This window comes from Capra hircus, chromosome 8 (assembly GCF_001704415.2).
Source record: "Capra hircus breed San Clemente chromosome 8, ASM170441v1, whole genome shotgun sequence".
NCBI classification, from domain to species: Eukaryota; Metazoa; Chordata; class Mammalia; order Artiodactyla; family Bovidae; genus Capra; species Capra hircus.
Genome location: NC_030815.1, coordinates 45,822,491 through 45,843,873, shown reverse-complemented (window position 1 = coordinate 45,843,873; position 21,383 = coordinate 45,822,491). Strand labels below are relative to the sequence as shown.

The following is a 21,383-nucleotide window of genomic DNA, read 5'->3' as shown; positions in this document are numbered from 1 at the left end:
CCCTGTTAGACATCCCTTCCTGGGAAGCAGGAAACTAAGGGTAATTCCAGCCTTTAAGGAGTTTATTTCATGTTTCTGAGCCTGATCGAACAATAAAAGGCTCTTGATGGTGCTCAAGGTGATTCCTAGCTGAGGTGAATCTTGGTTTGGGATGATATCAAAGTGTTTATAAATCAATACACACCAAGCAGGATGGGCAAGTTTTAGATGCCCCTATCAGGCAGGTGTTAAGCTACCAGAAAGAAAATCCAGGCTCGGCCCACTCAGGCATGAGGCACAGAAAGCCCAGTGTCTAAGGCCCATAGTATTTTAAAGTTCCCACAAAAGTGTTTAAATTTATTTTAAAATCAGAATTTTCAAAGTGACTATAACAATAATGTGAATGTACTTGGTGCCACTAAATAGTAAACTAAAAAAAAAGGTTAAAATGATACTTTTATATTCTATATATGTTTTACCATAATGAAAAATGCAAATGCCATTTCAAAAAACTAACTCTATTAAATGATAGAAACTCATATTGAAGCCAGGAAATGATGCCAGTAATTTAATACCCATAAACATCTCAAGGCAGTAGGCAATGGCAGCTATTATACAGAAAATTTTGCTTAAAATAGAGTACCAAAGTCCAAAAGTATTTCTCAGGAAAAAATGAGTGTTGTATGATTTAGTTTTATGTGATAACACCCACTGGACTTCCCTAGTGGCTCAGCAGTAAAGAATCTGCCTGCAATGCAGGAGACACAGGTTCAGTTCCTGGGTCAGGAAGATCCCCTAGAGAAGGAAATGGCAATTCACTCCAGTATTCTTCCTGGGAAATCCCATGGCCAGAGAAGCCTGGCAGACTATAGTCCATGGGATCACAAAAGAGTTGGATATGACTTAGCATCTAAACAATGACAAAAATAACACCCATAGTATACTGACAATTTCAGGAGGGTTAACAATAACATGATCACATAACATGGCTATAAAATACAATAATATAATCACAAATAGTCAAAAATAGGCAAACAGGCAAAACAGTATAAAAATATAAAAGAAAAAGATAGGTAATCTTTACAAAATACCAATGAGAAATGCGGCCTAAAAATACATCTCTTCAATAAGCCTTTAAATTAACAAAAATGAATATAATCCAACCTGGATTATATTTGCCTTTATGGCAATACAGTTGTAAAATAAATTAATTTTTTTTCTTTCAGTGGAAGAAGGAGCCCATGAAAGTCCTTAGGGCCCAGGTAAGTCATAATGCACCCCTGGGTCCTGGGAGTCCAGAATCCTGGGCTACTGAGGCAGCAGGGTTCTGGAGAACACAGTTCAGTTCAGTTCAGTCGCTCAGTCGTGTCCGACTATTTGCGACCCCATGAATCGCAGCACGCCAGGCCTCCCTGTCCATCACCAACTCCTGGAGTTCACTCAGACTCACGTCCATCGAGTCCGTGATGCCATCCAGCCATCTCATCCTCGGTCGTCCCCTTCTCCTGCCCCCAATCCCTCCCAGCATCAGAGTCTTTTCCAATGAGTCAACTCTTCACATGAGGTGGCCAAAGTACTGAAGCTTCAGCTTTAGCATCATTCCTTCCAAAGAAATCCCAGGGCTGATCTCCTTCAGAATGGACTGGTTGGATCTCCTTGCAGTCCAAGGGACTCTCAAGAGTCTTCTCCAACATCACAGTTCAAAAGCATCAATTCTTCGGCGCTCAGCCTTCTTCACAGTCCAACTCTCACATCCATACATGACCACAGGAAAAACCATAGCCTTGACTAGACGGACCTTAGTCAACAAAGTAATGTCTCTGCTTTTGAATATACTATCTAGGTTGGTCATAACTTTTCTTCCAAGGAGTAAGCGTCTTTTAATTTCATGGCTGCAGTCACCATCTGCAGTGATTTTGGAGCCCCCAAAAATAAAGTCTGACACTGTTTCCCCAGAACACAAGTCCACAGCAAATTTCTAAACAGCACAGAAATATCAATATTTTAACAATGCTGTATCTGTACCAGGGCATAGAATCCCGGTGACAGGATAGGTCAATCCTACCATTGTTGGGAATATTTTAAACAGATACAGCCTCTTTCTTACCTACTGGCCAACACTGCTTAGGTTCCTTGTAATCAATTTGGAATGCATGCCAGCTTTAATACATAACTCTCTAAAAGGTTCCTCAGTTTTTTATCTCTGAAAGAACTGAGATATGCAACATTTTTGGCTTAAAGCTACACATATGCCTGGAAAGATAATTCAATAGACAGCTCTATTTAGGAAAAAGGATGGTAATTCACACAGTAAAGACCAATCTTCTTCTTCTAAGTCGCTTCAGTTTTGTCCGACTCTGTGACCCCATAGATGGCAGCCCACCAGGCTCCCCGGTCCAATCAGATGTACTCAAATGGCAGCTGCACGGCTGGGAGGAGCCATGAATCTCCAAAATGCTCCCACCGAGGGACTGGTCATTTGACTCAGTCTTTGGTCCTACCTTTCTTTCCTACTATCTTGTAGGCTGACATCAACACTCATATTTAGAATCTAGCCAACACTCTCACTTACCATTTTTTCACCTTCTCAAGTCAATGGCTTAGATTCCATTTTAACACCTCATTCCCATGACCACATCTTGGGATCTATCATTCCCTCAAATTGTTCTAAATCAGAAATATCAATAAATTCCAGTACATCCCCTTCACTCACTACCTCTAATTCTTTTAGCTCTCTCACTCCTTCACTATTGCCATGCTTGTTCTTTTTTTAATTCCCCAGATTCCTCAACTTCCTGAGTTTGCTAGTCCATGCCTGAAATAGTTATTTTCCTTACTAATCCTGAGTGTGCTCAGTTGACTCTCCACCATTACCCTCTCCTCACTTGTCCTTTGTCTAAAAGATTCATGTACCCTACAAACATCCAGTCTTAGACCAATCTTCTGATGTAATATCTCTGTGACTTTTCCTTTATTTTGGTTCTTTGGGAGAAGGATAGGGAAGATTTTAAGAGAAGGTATCTTTCATTGAAATTAAAAACCCCCTTTAGGAAGTGGAATTCTGAAGAAGTAACTTGCAATTCTCTTTCATTTCCCTCCTTAGAAATAATTTCATAGCTTCCTAATATTTTGGATTTATTCATTCATATGGGGAGATAATTTGCATTCCCTTAAGACTTCTTATAATTCTATCCTACTTTATGCAAATATGAATTAAACAAATGTAAGAGACCACAATATAAAAATTTATAAAGCCTCAATTCATGCACAAAATTTGAGATAACACAAATCAAAATATTTTATGATTTCTTCAGAAACTGCATAATTGCAAAAGTGATAGGCAAAGTGAATGGTGAGTTGTATTTATGCAAAGGCCACATGGTAAGGTCTCTAGCAAGTAAAAAATATTCTCTTTATTTTGTCAGTATTTTATGAATTATACTTTTTTATGTGAATGATATCTTCTGAGTTCAGTCACTATTCTGCTATTACTTAACCATTCACTGTCATTACAATTTAAAATAGTTGTTATATTCTATAACAATGTAATGCAAGCATTAAATGCAAGTGCTAGAAGCAGTACTGAAAACATGCCTCAAAGTCAATTACTTTGACAAGAGACTTAGAAGTAAATGAACAAAACTCTAAATAAAGCCAAACAACTGCCATCACATGCTGCAAGCTGTGCTGTTAACGTGGAAACAAGCAACATGAGAAATACTAGACATAATGCTGAAAAAATTAAAAGCACAAATACATAACACAGTGGCTGCTAAAGAGTTATCCACCCAAAAAATACATCCCACATTCTTTATATTTATGCTTATGGGAAAATTAGTCCTTTGGATTTTGTGAGTTTTTAATTATGTGTCTTGCAACTTCCTTTTTTTAGAGATGGGGCCAAATCCCATGCAAATAAGGAAATGAGCCTGAAATTCATTTTTAAATAATACTCGTTTCCTTGTGGTTCTGATTATAAACCACCATGCTTGCTACACTGAAAAATACTGAAAAGTATAATGATGAAGGAAATCACCTAGAATTTCACCATTCACTAGCCAGCTTTTCTAGCATTTAACAGTTTCTTCAGGCTTTTTTCCTCCATACTTTTGGATAAAAGTATGGAGGAAAAATATACATACAATTTTGTATCTTAATGATTTTTCTTGTCCTTAAATAAGAAGATTTATCAAGACACTAAGAACTATCCATGGACTTTCTAAAGTGTGAAATATATAAGTACATAAAATATCTCATTATATGATTACAACCTATTTAATTAGTACTGTCAGAAAGGAAAACAAAACTTTCCTTTACACTTAGATTCTTCTGATTAGTCTAAGAATTAAACTGACATAAGACAGATTAGCCAGAAAAAGTCTAATTTAATTTCATACATACAGGAACCTGACATACATGAGAAGGTTTAAAGACAGAAAGATAAAATGAGGTATACATGTCATCCTGAGCTAAGGAATGGGATAGAGGCCTGGGGCTTCCAAGAATAGGAATTGTCTTATTTCAAGACAATAAGAGCAGATGTTTGGCCATTAGACATTTGCCCTGCAATATAGATGCAGCTACTTAGCTAAAATTTATCTCCAGTAATAACTTTTTTTTCCCCTGAGAAAAATTCCCAATTTTAACTCTTCTAGGTAGTTAAAGGAGAGTAGGTTATCTTAACCCACAGGGTCTTTGGCTCAAAAAAATCCTCATGCAGGAGTGATACATTTTTTGGAAACTCATTCTGAATCCCTAGAGTACTGTACCCAATTCTAAAACATTTCCAAGTTTGCCATAATAAATAATTCAATGATGAATATCATTGGATATAAACTTTATCCCTGGATTGAATTATTTTTCTTGGGGAAATCCTTAGAATTATTAGATCAAATAGTATATCAATTCATATTGCAAAATTCCTTTCCAGAAAGACAAGCAAGTTACAATATGTCTGGTAATAGAAAAAAAGAGCAGCCATCTCACCCCAGTGTCATTCAATAGACTATTATTATTTTTAAAAATATCATTGAAACATGTATAATATCATATAAGAAATGAATCGCCAGTCTAGGGTCAATGCAGGATACAGGATGCTTAGAGCTGGTGCACTGGGATGACCCAGAGAGATGGTATGGGGAGGGAGGTGGGAGGGGGGTTCAGGATTGGGAACACATGTACACCCGGGGCAGATTCATGTTGATGTATGGCAAAACCAATACAATACTGTAAAGTTAAAAAATCACCAATTTTACTAGCAAAAAAATGTACTGTTTTAATTCACACATTCTGTTATTTGTAGACTGGGATTTGCCCTGTATTTGTCAGTTAACTAATAATAATTATTTCCTAATTTGTGAATTGTGTTTATATGCCCTTGGCTCATTTCCCTATGGCTCTAACAGTTTTCCTGCCAATAAATCTGAATTCTTTATATATTAAGCATATTAATCCATAAGCCATATTTGCTTTTCTAACAGCTTAATTTCTATTTTTTAATAAGCAAAAATAAATAATATTATAACATTAGTAGTATCAGGAATCTTTTATTTCCATAAATGGTTATGCCACTGTTTCAAGAAACTTTTGATTATTCTCATCTGTTTATACTCTCAAATAACTTTCAGAATCTTAGAGTTCTCAGATAGTAAAATCCATTGGGATTTTTTAATGTAATTATATTAAATTTATAAATTTAACTTATAATTAATTGTTTTCCAGTCCCCTAAACAGTAGTTATTCCCTTGTACTTGAGATTTCTGTTTCAGTTACCTTTGGTGTGTATTTATTAAAAAAAAAAAAAAAAACACCCAAAACGTAATGCCTTCAAATAACAGTTTATTATTATTTTCTTGCAGTCTCTTGTGGTGTGTAGTCAGATGACAACTGAAGCTTCAGTCTATGCCCACTAGGCTGGATGTCCAAGATGGTTTCACTGTTCATTAGTTAAGCTCATCATTATCCCTCCTCATGGCCTTTCCCTTGAGCAGAGTAGCCTAGATTTCCTAGCCTCGTTGGCTCAGGGCTCCAGGAATTGGAAGCAGTCTTATTAAAGCTAGCCTAGATTTGGCATAGGGTTACTTTTGTCGTGTTTTATTGATCAAATCTGTCACCTGACAACCGTGATGCAAAAGATGGAGGAACATTTAACTCTTGGTGGGTAAGTAGCCTGTCTACCATCTTTGGAGAGGCGCTTCCACATTTTCTTTATTGATCTTTATCTGAGAATTTTCTTCATAAAAGTACTTAAAATTTGTGTTGCTATAGCAATTTGTATATTTTTTTCTTTTATGGCTTGCTTCCTAAGCAGTTATTGCTAATATGAAAGAAAGATATTATCTTTGACATATTTATTTTATATTCAATCACCTTACTAAGTGGTCTAAACTGATTCTAATTACTTATTATTTTAACATCCTGGTTCTCCTGAAAAGAAATCATACTATCTGAAAATAAAGATTTTTTTCTCCTCTTTTTCAGTAGCTAAGTCTCTTATCTATTGCACCAGTTAGGACTTCTAGAACAAGACTAATAGGAAGCAGCCTTGTTTTGCTTTTGTTGTGTAATGTTTTAAGTACAAGTATACTGAAGTTGTAAACTGGACATATTTTATCAGCATACATATTTCCCAGGGCTAAATTAAACCACTTATTTTCATATGCTAATATAATACAAATGAAGAGAAAGGTAGATTCTTATTCTAGATAAATTGAATTTATGGAGCAGGACAATAAAACAAAGATGAAGAAGGAAGTAACTAATATATTTTAGATACTGCAATATTTTCTCCCTGAAATCTATAAACTTGTTCCCAAAATAAATCATAACCATAAAATATTCCATTAACTCCCACAAATAGCTAATATCTCTAAATATAAAACATCAGAAATCTCAACAATTTGTCCCTTCTTCTCAAGCTTGACTATTTACACTAGATGTAAAGAATCATAAAGCACAGAAATATTAGAATATGGATTTTCAGCTCTCTTATACTCACAAGTGGCTGATATTCATATGGTGGAGCATATTCTTCAGCATATGTCGTCAATGTACACCTAAGAAAGATAAGTCAATATCTGAGAAAAGAATTACTCCAAAAGAAAAATATCTTAATTTTTTAGTAGTATGTGCTTTAAACAAAATAAAAATATTTCAAGGAAGATTAGCCCTAATAAAAATTTTTAATTTTTTTTAATTCCCAGGCCTCATTTATAGTGTTAACTATCACCAGCAAGGTACCTTCCTTCAATTACTTCCAATACCACCAACTATTCTTCTGTACTAATGATATGCTATCACGTCCCAAAGCTCAGGTGCATTCCAGACAAGGATTCCCTTTTCCACTCACTTCCTACTTTTCAAACTTTTTGACCCTATACCCCATGTTCTCTGCTAGATGGCAACTGAAAAATAATACACAACCAGGTAGTCTGAGATTACATAGTTTCCCCAACCTCCACTCCATGAAATACATAGAAATGCTGAGTGAAATACATCCTTCTTCCCCAAGTCTACAAACACAGCCTAAGACTCAAAGCTAGAGTTTGAACTGCCTATCAAGGGCAGGAGACATGACCTTGGGTTCACAGAAGGTACAGAGCTAAATTGCTACTTATACAAAGGAGTCTGTAAAGGCTGTACCTCCATATGTGTGCATGCTAAGTGTCCAACTCTTTGTGACCCTATAGACTGTATCCTACCAGAGCTAAACTACTGCTTCCAGTCAAGAGTCTGTAAATGTTGTACCTACATATAAAAGAGACCAAAGAAACTCTAGCCATCAGACTAGGGAAACTTGCAAGAAAGTTTCTCTCATCTGGTACTCAGAATAGGGGAAAATTTTTTTCTCCTATGAGAAATTACTGTCCTGATTCTGCTCCTGGCAATATTATGGGATTAGATGGTCAAAGAAATTCATCTGAGAATTGCAAACCTAAAAATACCAGGAAAAAGGACATTTAAACATTTTAACATATGACTGAGCTGATGGGAGGGTAGAGAACAAGTAGAAGAATTCAAAAATAACTAGGATGTCAACTAAGAATGGTTACTGGGTACAGTTGCTAATATTTATCTGGTGGTAACCACCAACTAATTACTGTCAGACTTTCAAGATGTGATTTCCAGAGGCACAACATTAGCATTATCTGGGGACTTGTAAGAAATGCAAATACTTGGATGTCACACCAAGTCCACTGAATTAGAAATTCTAGGAGTAGGCCCCACAATCTTCTTTAACAAGCCCTTTAGGTCAGTGGTCCCCAACCTTTTTGGTAATAGGGACCTACTAGACTGGGAATGGGGGGACATGGTTTGGGGATGATTCAAGCACATTACATTTATCATGCATTTCATTTTTATTATTATTACATCAGCTCCACTGGAGACCATCAGGCATTAGATCCTGGATGTTGGGGACCCCTGCTCTAGGTGATTCTAAATATATGAGTATTGGCAATGAAAAGAACAAAAATTAGAAGTGTAACTTTCAAACCAACAAATAGGATATTCTTTAATATTTTTAAAGAACAGTCTAATAGAAAGCAGGAAAGGATTAAAAAAAAAGTCAAAAATTTTTCTGCTCAGAAGACAAATTAAAATCATAAAAAATTAACACCTTGGCAATCACAAAGAAAGTAAAGGAATTAAACCCATCAGTGAAAATATTTTCTCAGACTTAAATTGAAAATCAAGTTGTATTATATAGCCCAACTCTATGGGGTGTTTTTTTGTTTTGGTTTTGGTTTTTGGTTTTCAAGTATAGTTATCTATAATATTATATTAGTTTTAGGTACAGCATAGTGATTCAGTATTCTTATAGATTATACTTCATTAACAGTTTTAACAAAATAATGGCTATAATTCCCTGTGTTGTACAGTCTATACTTGTTGCTTGTTTATTTTATACATAGAGGTTTTGTATATCATACTCCTATCTTACTCCTCCTCTTTTCCTTCTCCCCATTGGTAACCCACTAGCTTGTTTTCTATGGGTCTGTTTCTGTTTTCTATATACATTTGTTTATTTTTTTACATTACACATATAAGTGATAACATACAGTATGTCTTTTTCTGTCTGACTTTTCTCACTAAGCCTAATATTCTCTAGGTCCACCCATGATGCTGCAAATGGCAGGATGACATTCTTTTATGGCTGAGTAAAACATACCATTGTATATATATGCCATATCTTTATTCATCTGTTGACAGACATTTTGGTTGCTTCCATATCCTAGCAAGTGTAACAGTGCTGCTCTGAACATTACAGTATATGTATCTTTTCTTTTTTTTTTTATTTTTTAAATTTTAAAATCTTTAATTCTTACATGCGTTCCCAAACATGAACCCCCCTCCCACCTCCCTCCCCACAACATCTCTCTGGGTCATCCCCATGCACCAGCCCCAAGCAAGCTGCACCCTACGTCAGACATGGACTGGCGATTCAATTCTTACATGACAGTATACATGTTAGAATTCCCATTCTCCCAAATCATCCCACCCTCTCCCTCTCCCTCTGAGTCCAAAAGTCCGTTATACACATCTGTGTCTTTTTTCCTGTCTTGCATACAGGGTCGTCATTGCCATCTTCCTAAATTCCATATATATGTGTTAGTATACTGTATTGGTGTTTTTCTTTCTGGCTTACTTCACTCTGTATTATTGGCTCCAGTTTCATCCATCTCATCAGAACTGATTCAAATGAATTCTTTTTAATGGCTGAGTAATACTCCATTGTGTATATGTACCACAGCTTTCTTATCCGTTCACCTGCTGATGGACATCTAGGTTGTTTCCATGTCCTGGCTATTATAAACAGTGCTGCGATGAACATTGGGGTACATGTGTCTCTTTCAATTCTGGTTTCCTCAGTGTGTATGCCCAGCAGTGGGATTGCTGGGTCATAAGGTAGTTCTATTTGCAATTTTTTAAGGAATCTCCACACTGTTCTCCATAGTGGCTGTACTAGTTTGCATTCCCACCAACAGTGTAGGAGGGTTCCCTTTTCTCCACACCCTCTCCAGCATTTATTGCTTGCAGATTTTTGGATCGCAGCCATTCTGACTGGTGTGAAGTGGTACCTCATTGTGGTTTTGATTTGCATTTCTCTAATAATGAGTGATGTTGAGCATCTTTTCATGTGTTTGTTAGCCATCTGTATGTCTTCTTTGGAGAAATGTCTATTTAGTTCTTTGGCCCATTTTTTGATTGGGTCGTTTATTTTTCTGGAATTGAGCTGCAGAAGTTGCTTGTATATTTTTGAGATTAGTTGTTTGTCAGTTGCTTCATTTGCTATTATTTTCTCCCATTCAGAAGGCTGTCTTTTCACCTTGCTTATATTTTCCTTTGTTGCGCAGAAGCTTTTAATTTTAATTAGATCCCATTTGTTTATTTTTGCTTTTATTTCCAGAATTCTGGGAGGTGGATCATAGAGGATCCTGCTGTGATTTATGTCTGAGAGTGTTTTGCCTATGTTCTCCTCTAGGAGTTTTATAGTTTCTGATCTTACATTTAGATCTTTAATCCATTTTGAGTTTATTTTTGTGTACGGTGTTAGAAAGTGATCTAGTTTCATTCTTTTACAAGTGGTTGACCAGTTTTCCCAGCACCACTTGTTAAAGAGATTGTCTTTACTCCATTGTATATTCTTGCCTATCTTTTCAAATTAAGGTTCCTGTTTTTTCTGGAAATAAACTCATGAGTGTAATTGCTGGATCATAAGGTAGTTTTATTTTTAGTGTTTTGAGAAAACTTCATACTGTTTTCCACAGTCTGTACCAATTTACATTCCCAAGAGTGTGCAGGGGTTCCATTTTTTCCACATTCTCACCCACGTTTGTTATTTGTGTTATTTTTTAATGATACCTGTTCTGATAGGTGCAAGGTGATATCTCATTTTTGTTTTGATTCAGTCAGTTCAGTTCAGCTCAGTAACTCAGTCATGTCCATCTCTTTGCAACCCCATGAACTGCAGAACAGGCCTCCCTGTATATCACCAACTCCCAGAGTCTATCCAAAACCATGTCCCTCGAGTTGGTGATGCCATCCAACCGTCTCATCCTCTGTCGTCCCCTTCTCCTCCTGTCCTCAATCTTTCCCAGCATCAGGGTCTTTTCAAATGAGTCAGCTCTTCGCATCACATGGTCAAAGTATTGGAGTTTCAGCTTCAGCATCAGTCCTTTCAAAGAATACCCAGGACTGATCTCCTTTAGGATGGACTGGTTGGATCTTCTTGCTGTCCAAGGGACTCTCAAGAGTCTTCTCCAACACTACAGTTCAAAAGCATCAATTCTTCGGTTCTCAGCTTTCTTATAGTCCAAATTTCACATCCAAACATGATTACTGGAAAAACCATAGCCTTGACTAGACAGACCTTTGTTGGCAAAGTAATGTCTCTGCTTTTTAATATGCTGTCTAGGTTGGTCATTACTTTCCTTCTAAGGAGTAAGCATCTTTTAATTTCATGGCTGCAATCACCATCTGCAGTGATTTTGGAGTCCCCCAAAATAGCCACCTTTTCCACTGTTTTTCCATCTATTTCCCATGAAGTGATGGGACGAGATGCCATAATCTTAGTTTTCTGAATGTTGAGCTTTAAGCCAAATTTTTCACTCTCCTCTTTCACTTGCATCAAGAGGCTTTTTAGTTCCTCTTCACTTTCTGCCATAAGGGTGGTGTCATCTGCATATCTGAGGTTATTGATATTTCTCCTGGCAATCTTGATTCCAGCTTATGCTTCCTCCAGCCTAGCATTTCTCATGATGTACTCTGCGTAGAAGTTAAATAAGCAGGGTGACAATATACAGCCTTGACGTACTCCTTTTCCTATTTGGAACCAGTCTGTTGTTCCATGTCCTTTTCTAACTGTTGCTTCCTGACCTGCATACAGGTATCTCAAGAGGCAGGTCAGGTGGTCTGGTATTCCCATCTCTTGAAGAATTTTCCACAGTTTACTGTGATCCACACAGTCAAAGGCTTTGGCATAGTCAATAAAGCAGAAACAGATTTTTTTCTGGAATTCTCTTGCTTTTTCCATGATCCAGCGGATGTTGGCTATTTGATGTCTGGTTCCTCTGCCTTTTCTAAAACAAGCTTGACATTCTGGAAGTTCATGGTTCATGTATTGCTGAAGCCTGGCTTGGAGAATTTTGAGCATTACTTTACTAGCATGTGAGATGAGTGTGATTGTGCAATAGTTTGAGCATTCTTTGGCATTGCCTTTCTTTGGGATTGGGATGAAAACTGACCTTTTCCAGTCCTGTGGCCACTGCTGAGTTTTCCAAATTTGCTGGCATTTTGAGTGCAGCACTTCCACAGCATCATCTATCAGGATTTGAAATAGCTCAACTGGAATTCCCTCACCTCCACTAGCTTTGTTCGTAGTGATGCTTCCTCAGGCCTATTGACTTCACATTCCAAGATGTCTGGCTTGAGGTGAGTGATCACACCATCAAGATTATCTGGGTCATGAAGATCTTTTTTGGACAGCTCTTCTGTGTATTCTTGCCACCTCTTCTTAATATCTTCTGCTTCCGTTAGGTCCATACCTTTTCTGTCCTTTATTGAGCCCATCTTGGCATGACATTTCATTTGCATGACATTTCATTCCCTTGGTATCTCTAATTTTCTTGAAGAGATCTCTAGACTTTCCCATTCTATTGTTTTTCTCTATTTCTTTGCATTGATCACTAAGGAAGGCTTTCTTATCTCTCCTTGCTATTCTTTGGAACTCTGCATTCAAATGGGTATATTTTTCCTTTTCTCCTTTGCTTTTCACTTCCTTTCTTTTCGCAGATATTTGTAGGCCCTCCTCAGACAGCCATTTTGCTTTTTTGCATTTCTTTTCCATGGGGATGGTCTTGACCTGTCTCCTGTACAATGTCACATACCTCCATCCACAGTTCATCAGACACTCTGTCTATCAGATCTAGTCCCTTAAATCTATTTCTCACTTCCATTGTATAGTCATAAGGATTTGTTTTAGGTCATACCTGAATTGGTCTAGTGGTTTTCTCCACTTTCTTCAATTTCAGTCTGAATTTGGCAATAAGGAGTTCATGATCTGAGCCATAGTCAGCTCCTGGTCTTGTTCTTGCTGACTGTATAGAGCTTCTCCATCTTTGGCTACAAAGAATATAATCAATCTGATTTTGGTGTTGACTATCTGGTGATGTCCATGTGTAGAGTCTTCTCTTGTGTTGTTGGAAGAGGGTGTTTGCTATGACCAGTGCGTTCTCTTAGCAGAACTCTATTAGCCTCTGCCCTGCTTCATTCTGTACTCCAAGGCCAAATTTGCCTGTTACTCCAGGTGTTTCTTGACTTCCTACTTTTGCATTCCAGTCCCCTATAATGAAAAGGACATCTTTTTTGGGTGTTAATTCTAAAAGGTCTTGTAGGTCTTCATAGAACCGTTCAACTTCAGCTTTTTCAGCATTACTGGTTGGGGCATAGACTTGGATTACTGTGATACTGAATGGTTTGCCTTGGAGACGAACAGAGATCATTCTGTAATTTTTGAGATTGCATCCAAGTACTGCATTTTGGCCTCTTGTTGACCATAATGGCTACTCCATTTCTTCTGAGGGATTCCTGCCCGCAGTAGTAGATATAATGGTCATCTGAGTTAAATTCACCCATTCCAGTCCATTTTAGTTCACTGATTCCTAGAATGTCAATGTTCACTCTTGCCATCTCTTGTTTGACCACTTCCAATTTGCCTTGATTCATGGACCTAACATTCCAGGTTCCTATGCAATATTGCTCTTTACAGCATTGAACCTTGCTTCCATCACCAGTCCCATTCACAACTGGGTGTTGTTTTTGCTTTGGCTCCATCCCTTCATTCTTTCTGGAGTTATTTCTCCACTGATCTCCAGTAGCATATTGGGCACCTACCAACCTGGGGAGTTCCTCTTTCAGTGTCCTATCTTTTTGCCTTTTCATACTGTTCATGGGGTTCTCAAGGCAAGAATACTGAAGTGGTTTGCCATTCCCTTCTCCAGTGGACTACAGAAACAGATTTGCATTTCTCAAATAATTAACAATGCTGAGCAACTTTTCATGTGCCTCTTAGCCATCTGTGTGTCTTCCTCAGAAAAATGTCTATTCAGGTCTTTTGCCCATTTTTTAATTGGGTTGTTTGTTTTTGATATTGAGTTGTATGAGCTTTATATATTTTGGATATTAACCCCCTGTTGATCACAGCATTTGAAAATATTTTCTCCTATTCAATAAGTTATCTTTTCATTTTGTCAATGGTTTCATTCACCATGCAAAAGCCTTCAAGTTTTATTTGTTATCCTATTTGTGTATTTTTGCTTTTATTTATTTTGCTTTAGGAGACAGACTCCAAAAAGCACTGCTATGATTTATGTCAAAGACTGTTCTGCTTATGTTTTCCTCTAGGAGTCTTACGGTATCTGGTCTTACGTTCAGGTCTTTAATCCATATAATTTATTTTCTGAATATGGTGTTCGAGAATGTTTTAATTTCATTCTTTTACATATAGCTGTCCAATTTTTATGTCCAGCACTACTTATTGAAGGGAGTGTCTTTTCTCCACTGTATATTCTTGCCTACTTTGTCATAGATTATTGGACGATAGATGCATGGGTTTATTTCTAGACTCTCTAGTTTGTCTCACTAATCTATGTATCTGGTTTTATGCCAGTACCATGCTCTTTTGATTACTGTGGCATTTTAGTAGATTCTGAAGTCAGCAAGAATGATACCTTCAGCCTTGTTATTTTTTCTGAAGATCATATTGGCAATTTTTGCCACACATTAACACACATTAGTCTTTTGTGGTTCCATATAAATTTTAGGACTATTTGTTCTAGTCCATGAAAACTGTCATGAGTATTTTAACAGGGACTGCATTAATTGCTTGCTTTGGATAGTATGGCCATTTTAACAATATTAATTTTCTAATCCATGAACATGGGTTATCTTTCCATTTTAAAATATCATCTCTAATTTCCTTTATATATTTTAAATATCATCTTCAATTTAAATTTATAAAAATATCAGTGTTTTATAGTTTTCAGAGTATAGGTATTTCACCTCCTTGGTTAAGTTCATTCCTAGGTATTTTATAATTTTTTATTCAATTTTAAATGAGTGCCCCCCTTTTTTGCTTTCTCTTTCTGAAAGCTCATTATTAGTGATTAATAATATATAAATTTCTGTATATTAACCTTGTATCTTACAACTTTACTGAATTTATTTATTAGTTCTAATAGTTTTTTGTTAGAGATTTTAGGGTTTTATATACACAGTATCAGGGCTTCCCCGTTAGCTCAGATGGTAAAGCATCTGCCTGCAATGCAGGATACATGGATTCGATCACTGGGTTGGGAAGATGCCCTGGAGAAGGAAATGGCAGTCCACTCCAGTACCCTTGCCTGGAAAATTCTGTGCATGGAGGAGCCTGGTAGGCTACAGTCCATGGGATCGCAAAGAGTTGGACATGACTGAGCAACTTCACTGGTTCACTGGATACACAGTATCATGTCATCTGCCAATAGTAACAATTTTACTTCTTCCCTTCCACCTTGGATGCCTTTTATTCCCTTTTCTTATATGACTACTGTGGCTAGGACTTCCAGTACCATGTAAATAGAAGTGGCGAGACTGGGCATCCTTGTCTTGTTCCAGACTCTTGGCATATATTGGGGCATGAGCTGTGGTAGACTAGCCACGGTCACAGTACTGTTCTGGGCTGTCTCTGAGGCATTGCTTGAGTAAGCATTAACAATGGCCATTGTGCCTCCACTGAGAACCAAGTTACTTTTGTATCCCATGGCCAAGCTTTATCCCTGGTCTTGGCAGTCCTAGATCTCTGTGATGTGAAGTAAGTGAGGCTAGAGCATTTGCTCAGCTCAGGCTTGGGCACATGCCAAAGTGTTTGCAGGAAACTCAGCAACCACTAGAGCTGTTTTTGAAGGACTTCCAATACCATGTAAATAGAAGTGGCGAGACTGGGCATCCTTGTCTTGTTCCAGACTCTTGGCATATATTGGGGCATGAGCTGTGGTAGACTAGCCACGGTCACAGTACTGTTCTGGGCTGTCAGCTGACCTCCGATCTGCCTCAGAATCCAGGCTTCACATAACCCTTCTATTAGTCTCAGCGGTCCTCCAGCCAGCCAAGGGGGCTCATCTCTCCTTTTCTGAGCCCTAGGACTGGGGTACCCAATGTGTGACTTGAACCATTCAGTCTCTGGGACATGTCTCCACTCATGCAATCTTTTTCTTCTGGGTCCCCTCCCAGGGGCACAGATCCCAGGTTAACTGCTTTTCTTTCCTCTCTACTTGATTACATGTGCATTTTTGTTATAGTCTTGGTTGTACAGAGGTCTTTCTGCCAGTTTCCAGTTAGCTTACAGTGAGAATTTTTCCATGTGTAGATGTATATTTTAATGTGTTCATGGGGGGAGGAGAGTTCCATGTCCTCCTACTCTACATCTTGGTTGATCTCCTCCCAACTCTATGCTTTTTACACCTAAAATAAAATTATTTTCCAAAAAATGTTTGAAAATAAAAGGATATAAAAATATATATCCAGCAAATATTAACCAAAAGCAAGTGTTCTTATTAATATCATATGTAATTGATATTGAATCAAAAATTATTAATTATAAAGATCATTACCTACTGATTAAAGGAATAAGTCACTAAAGAAGACATAATAATCCCAAATCAATAAACCTAACAACACACAGAATATGTAAGACAAAAAATGACAGAATCACTAGGATAAAATGACTAATTCACAGTTATAGAGGAAGAATGTACCACATGCCTAGAACTTGGGTTTCTTAAACCTAAATCTACATACAGCTTCCAATACCGTATAGATTAACAGCAAACAAAATCATGTAAGTGATGATGCATAGAGTGTAACAGAGGCTAGAAAAGACTACAAACTTCTGTTTACACATAGGTGGGAGAACAATCCAGAATCAGCAGAACCAGATCCAGAGCCCTTTAGGAGCAAAATCACGCAAGGATTACATGGAAGAGGAGAAAGAGAAATACTGAAAACAAGTTGGGAAAATGCTGAAAACAAGCCTGAGACTAGAGAATTTGAACAACGGCTTTCTAAGAAAGCTGGGCTTTCCTGGTGGCTCAGAGGTTAAAGCGTCCCGCCCGCAATGCGGGAGACCTGGGTTCGATCCCTGGGTTGGGAAGATCCCCTGGAGAAGGAAATGACAACCCACTCCAGTATTCTTGCCTGGAGAATCCCATGGACGGAGGAACCTGGTGGGCTACAGTCCATAGGGTCTCAAAGAGTAGGACACAGCTGAGCGACTTCACTCACTCTTTGCAAGAAAAAGACTTGGAAAGTATGCAAGACCACAATAACAGTCTTGGGAAGGCACTGCCTCTAGTAAACCAACAAGGTAAAGAAAAATAAGAAATTAAGCCCACAAGTTAAGCGTCCTAGAACCACCATTCTTTCATAAAAGATGCCATTAACGAAATAAAGCTAATTTCACTGATTCAACAGAAGAGGGCACTCCTGAACCAAGATACTGAGGAAACTGCCCAACTTTGACTCCCTCTTTGTACAATTACATGGTTGCTACTATTCCAAGAAAACTCAACATACTTAAACAACAAAAGGCAACATTACTATGAGAAGAAAACAATAAGTGAAAATCAAAACTAAACTGATGGAAATCCTCCCAAGAAATATTTTCCCAAATGGTGACAGAAGTTCTCCATCAACATTTCTATTCAATGAAGTACTAAAGATTCTGGCAGATACAGTAAAACAAGAAAAAGAAGCACAAATATACTAATGTGAATGGAAGAACAGTATTCTCATTTTCCAACAGATGATAAGGTTGTATGTTAGACTACCCAAAAGAATCTACAAATCATAAAAATAGGCAACTTTCAGGGAGGTTGTTAGATATAAGATCAATACACAGAAATATAATAGCCATACACCAATAACAAGAAATTAGTAAGTGTGGTAAAAGTGGTAAAATCCCACTTACAACTGCAATAAAATCTCTGAGCTTACTATAGGAATACAATGGAAGATTGACATTTATGAAGAAAATGTATAAAAGAATCAAAAGGACATAAAAGAACTGCTTTATTTATAATGAATGACTTAACATATGTTACATATGTGTATGTGTGTATATATAATTTCTAAAAGGTTTAATGTCTGATATTTTATATATAGGTCTTGATTAAATTTTAATTTAAAAATTCCATAGCTCAAAAGACAGTATAAACAGTTATAAGACTAGAAGGAGTTATTATAATATAAAATTAACTAAAGCAAGATTAGCCCAGATTTTTAAAATTCTTGCAAATCAATAAAAGACAACATCTCATAAAAATGGGGTTTTTAAATAACCAGTCAATTCATAGTAGAAAAATCAGAATGACTAATAAAATTTTAAAATTAATTAAAGCTTAAAATTCAGACAAATTTAGTGATTAGTGAAATGCAAAGTAAAACTACAATGATATACCATGTTATATCCATTAGATTGGTAAAAACTAAAATTTTTCTAAATGTTGATAAAAATATAAAAGAATGAAATATTCATACACTATTGGTGGCAATATTTTTACAAAATTGAAGATGCACACCTCTTAATACTCAGGAATTCTGAGTATAAAGAAACCCTTGCATATATATTGAAGGAGACATATGTACATGTAAACATATTCAGTGAAGCCTTATTTGCAATAATAAAACTTTGGAAACTATCCAATGGGTCCATCAACAGGGTGATATATTGGATAACTAGATAAATCATTTTTTAAAAACAATTATAAAGCATATGTGATTAAAAATATTAACTTACATTGTAACCAGATAATGAGTTGATGAGTGTTTGAAAGTATTTTATTTGGAAATATTCCATCTTAAAAAATTTAAGTGTGAATAGATGGCTATGAATAAACTTATTCTCCTGTTTTATTCTCACCTGATGTTATGACTCAAATATGATTATTATTCAAAGTTTGCTTTCGGCAGGTCGACCTTGAAAGCTAGCACTGGGCATTTTTCAACTCACTTAAAGCAGGCAGAAACCCATCCCCCGAGTTCAGGCCCTTTTGAGTTCAGTTCAGTTGCTCAATTGTGTCCAACTCTTTGTGACCCCATGGACTGTAGCACTCCAGGCTTCCCTGTCAATCACCAACTCCCGGGGTCTGCTCAAACTCATGTCCATTGGGTCAGTGATGCCATTCAACCATCTCATCCTCTGTTGTCCCCTTCTCCTCCTGCCTTCAATCTTTCCCAGCATCAGGGTTTTTTTCCAGTGAGTCAGTTCTTCACATCAGGTGGCCAAAGTATTGGAGTTTCAGCTTAAGCATCAGTCCATCCAATGAATATTCAAGACTGATTTCCTTTAAGGTGGACTGGTTGGATCTCCTTGCAGTCCAAAGGACTCTCAAGAGTCTTCTCCAACACCACAGTTCAAAAGCATCAGTGCTTTGGTGCTCAGCTTTCTTTATAGTCCAACTCTTACATCCATACATGACTACTAGAAAAACCATAGCTTTGACTAGACAGACCTTTTTTGGCAAAGTAATGTGTCTGCTTTTTAATATGCTGTCTGGGTTGGTCATAGCTTTTATTCCAAGGAGCAAGTGTCTTTTAATTTCATGGCTGCAGTCACCGTCTGCAGTGATTTTGGAGCCCAAGAAAACAAAGTCAATCATTGTTTCCATTGTTTCCCCATCTATTTGCCATGAAGTGATGGGACCGGATACCATAATCTTAGTTTCCTGAATGTTGAGCTCTAAGCCAACTTTTTCACTCTCCTCTTTCACTTTCATCAAGAGGCTCTTTAGTTCTTCTTCACTTTCTGCCATAAGGGTGGTGTCATCTGCATATCTGAGGTTATTGATATTTCTCCCAGCAGTCTTGATTCTCATGATGTACTCTGCATAGTAGTTAAATAAGCAGCATGACAATGTACAGCCTTGACATACGCCTTTCGTGATTTGGAACCAGTCTGTTGTTCCATGTCCAGTTCTAACTGTTGCTTTTTGACCTGCATACAGATTTCTCAAGAGGCAGGTTAGGCAGTCTGGTATTCCTATCTCTTGAAGAATTGTCCACAGTTTGTTGTGATCTATACACTCAAAGGCTGTAGTGTAGTCAATAAAGCAAAGTAGATGTTTTTCTGGAACTCTCTTGCTTTTTCAATGATCCAATGGATGTAGGCAATTTGATCTCTGGTTCCTCTGCCTTTTCTAAAACCAGCTTGAACATCTGGAAGTTCATGGTTCATGTATTGCTAAAGCCTCGCTTGGAGAATTTTGAGTATTACCTTGCTAACGTGTGAGATGAGTGTAATTGTGCAGTAGTTTGAACATTCTTTAGGATTGGAATGAAAACTGACCTTTTTCAGTCCCATGGCCACTGCTGAGTTTTCCAAATTTGCTAGCATTTTGAGTGCAGCACTTTCACAGCATCATATTTTAGGATTTGAAATAGCTCAACTGGAATTCCATTACCTCCACTAGCTTTGTTTATAGTGATGCTTTCTAAGGTCCATTTGACTTTGTATTCCAGGATGTCTGGCTCTAGGTGAGTAATCACACCACTGTGGTTATCTGGGTCATGAAGATCAGGCCCTTTTCCATTTTTTATCACCTCCAGGCATAGAGTCTGATACAAGGTAGACACTGGAAAGTATTTACTAAATGAATAAAGCAATAAAATAAATTAAAACATAAATATAGAGAATTCAATTCAATGAGAATTCAAAGTAAACAGAGGTAGAAGATTAACTGAAAAGGCAATGATATAGCTAGACAACATGGAAACTTTTACAGTACTGAATAATGAGTTTCAGTCAGTTATGGCTACTTATAAACTCTTAGTGATTCTCCTTTTCTTTTCTATAAATCTGAAGAAGAAAGTAACAATCTTTAAGTGATGTATTTAATCGAATTATTGTTTGAGGATAAAAATATTAAAGACCAACATGAATCTTCCTCTCAGATATCAGCTTAAAGCTGTACCCAAATAAAGAATATAAGGAAGGAAAGAAAAAGTTCATAGAAGAGAAATGGCCTTCAGAGAAACTCAGGAAAGCAAAAGGTGAGCGAGATGAAGGAAGCATTGGTTCTTGGCATATCCAGGGGAAGGGGTATTCTGGCTCATGAATAGAACAGAGCTGGAACATATCAATGTCAGGGCTCCAGTCCAACTTATGGCAGACAACTTTGACTTTAATTCACATCTGGAGTCATAGGAGCAAGCCTATGCTATGCCTCCTCTACCACTCCATCACCATCCATAGCCGAGAGGGCCAAACATCAGCCTCCAGCCCATGTCTGTCAGAGCTTTCCCCTGAAATATCTTAAGAAACACTAATGGGAAAGGGTCACTCTCCTGTGATGAGAATCATGGGCTATAAT

At 37.2% G+C, this 21,383-nt stretch overlaps 1 protein-coding gene across 1 annotated transcript in view; it reads right to left on the bottom strand.

Annotated features, from left to right (window-relative positions):
- The window catches only part of C8H9orf135 (chromosome 8 C9orf135 homolog), a 99,038-nt gene that overhangs the window by 15,535 nt on the left and 62,120 nt on the right, over nt 1-21,383 (bottom strand). The window contains exon 5 of the mRNA XM_018052825.1: nt 6,977-7,034. Coding sequence (XP_017908314.1) covers nt 6,977-7,034 — 58 coding nt within the window. The remainder of the gene's footprint in view (nt 1-6,976; nt 7,035-21,383) is intronic.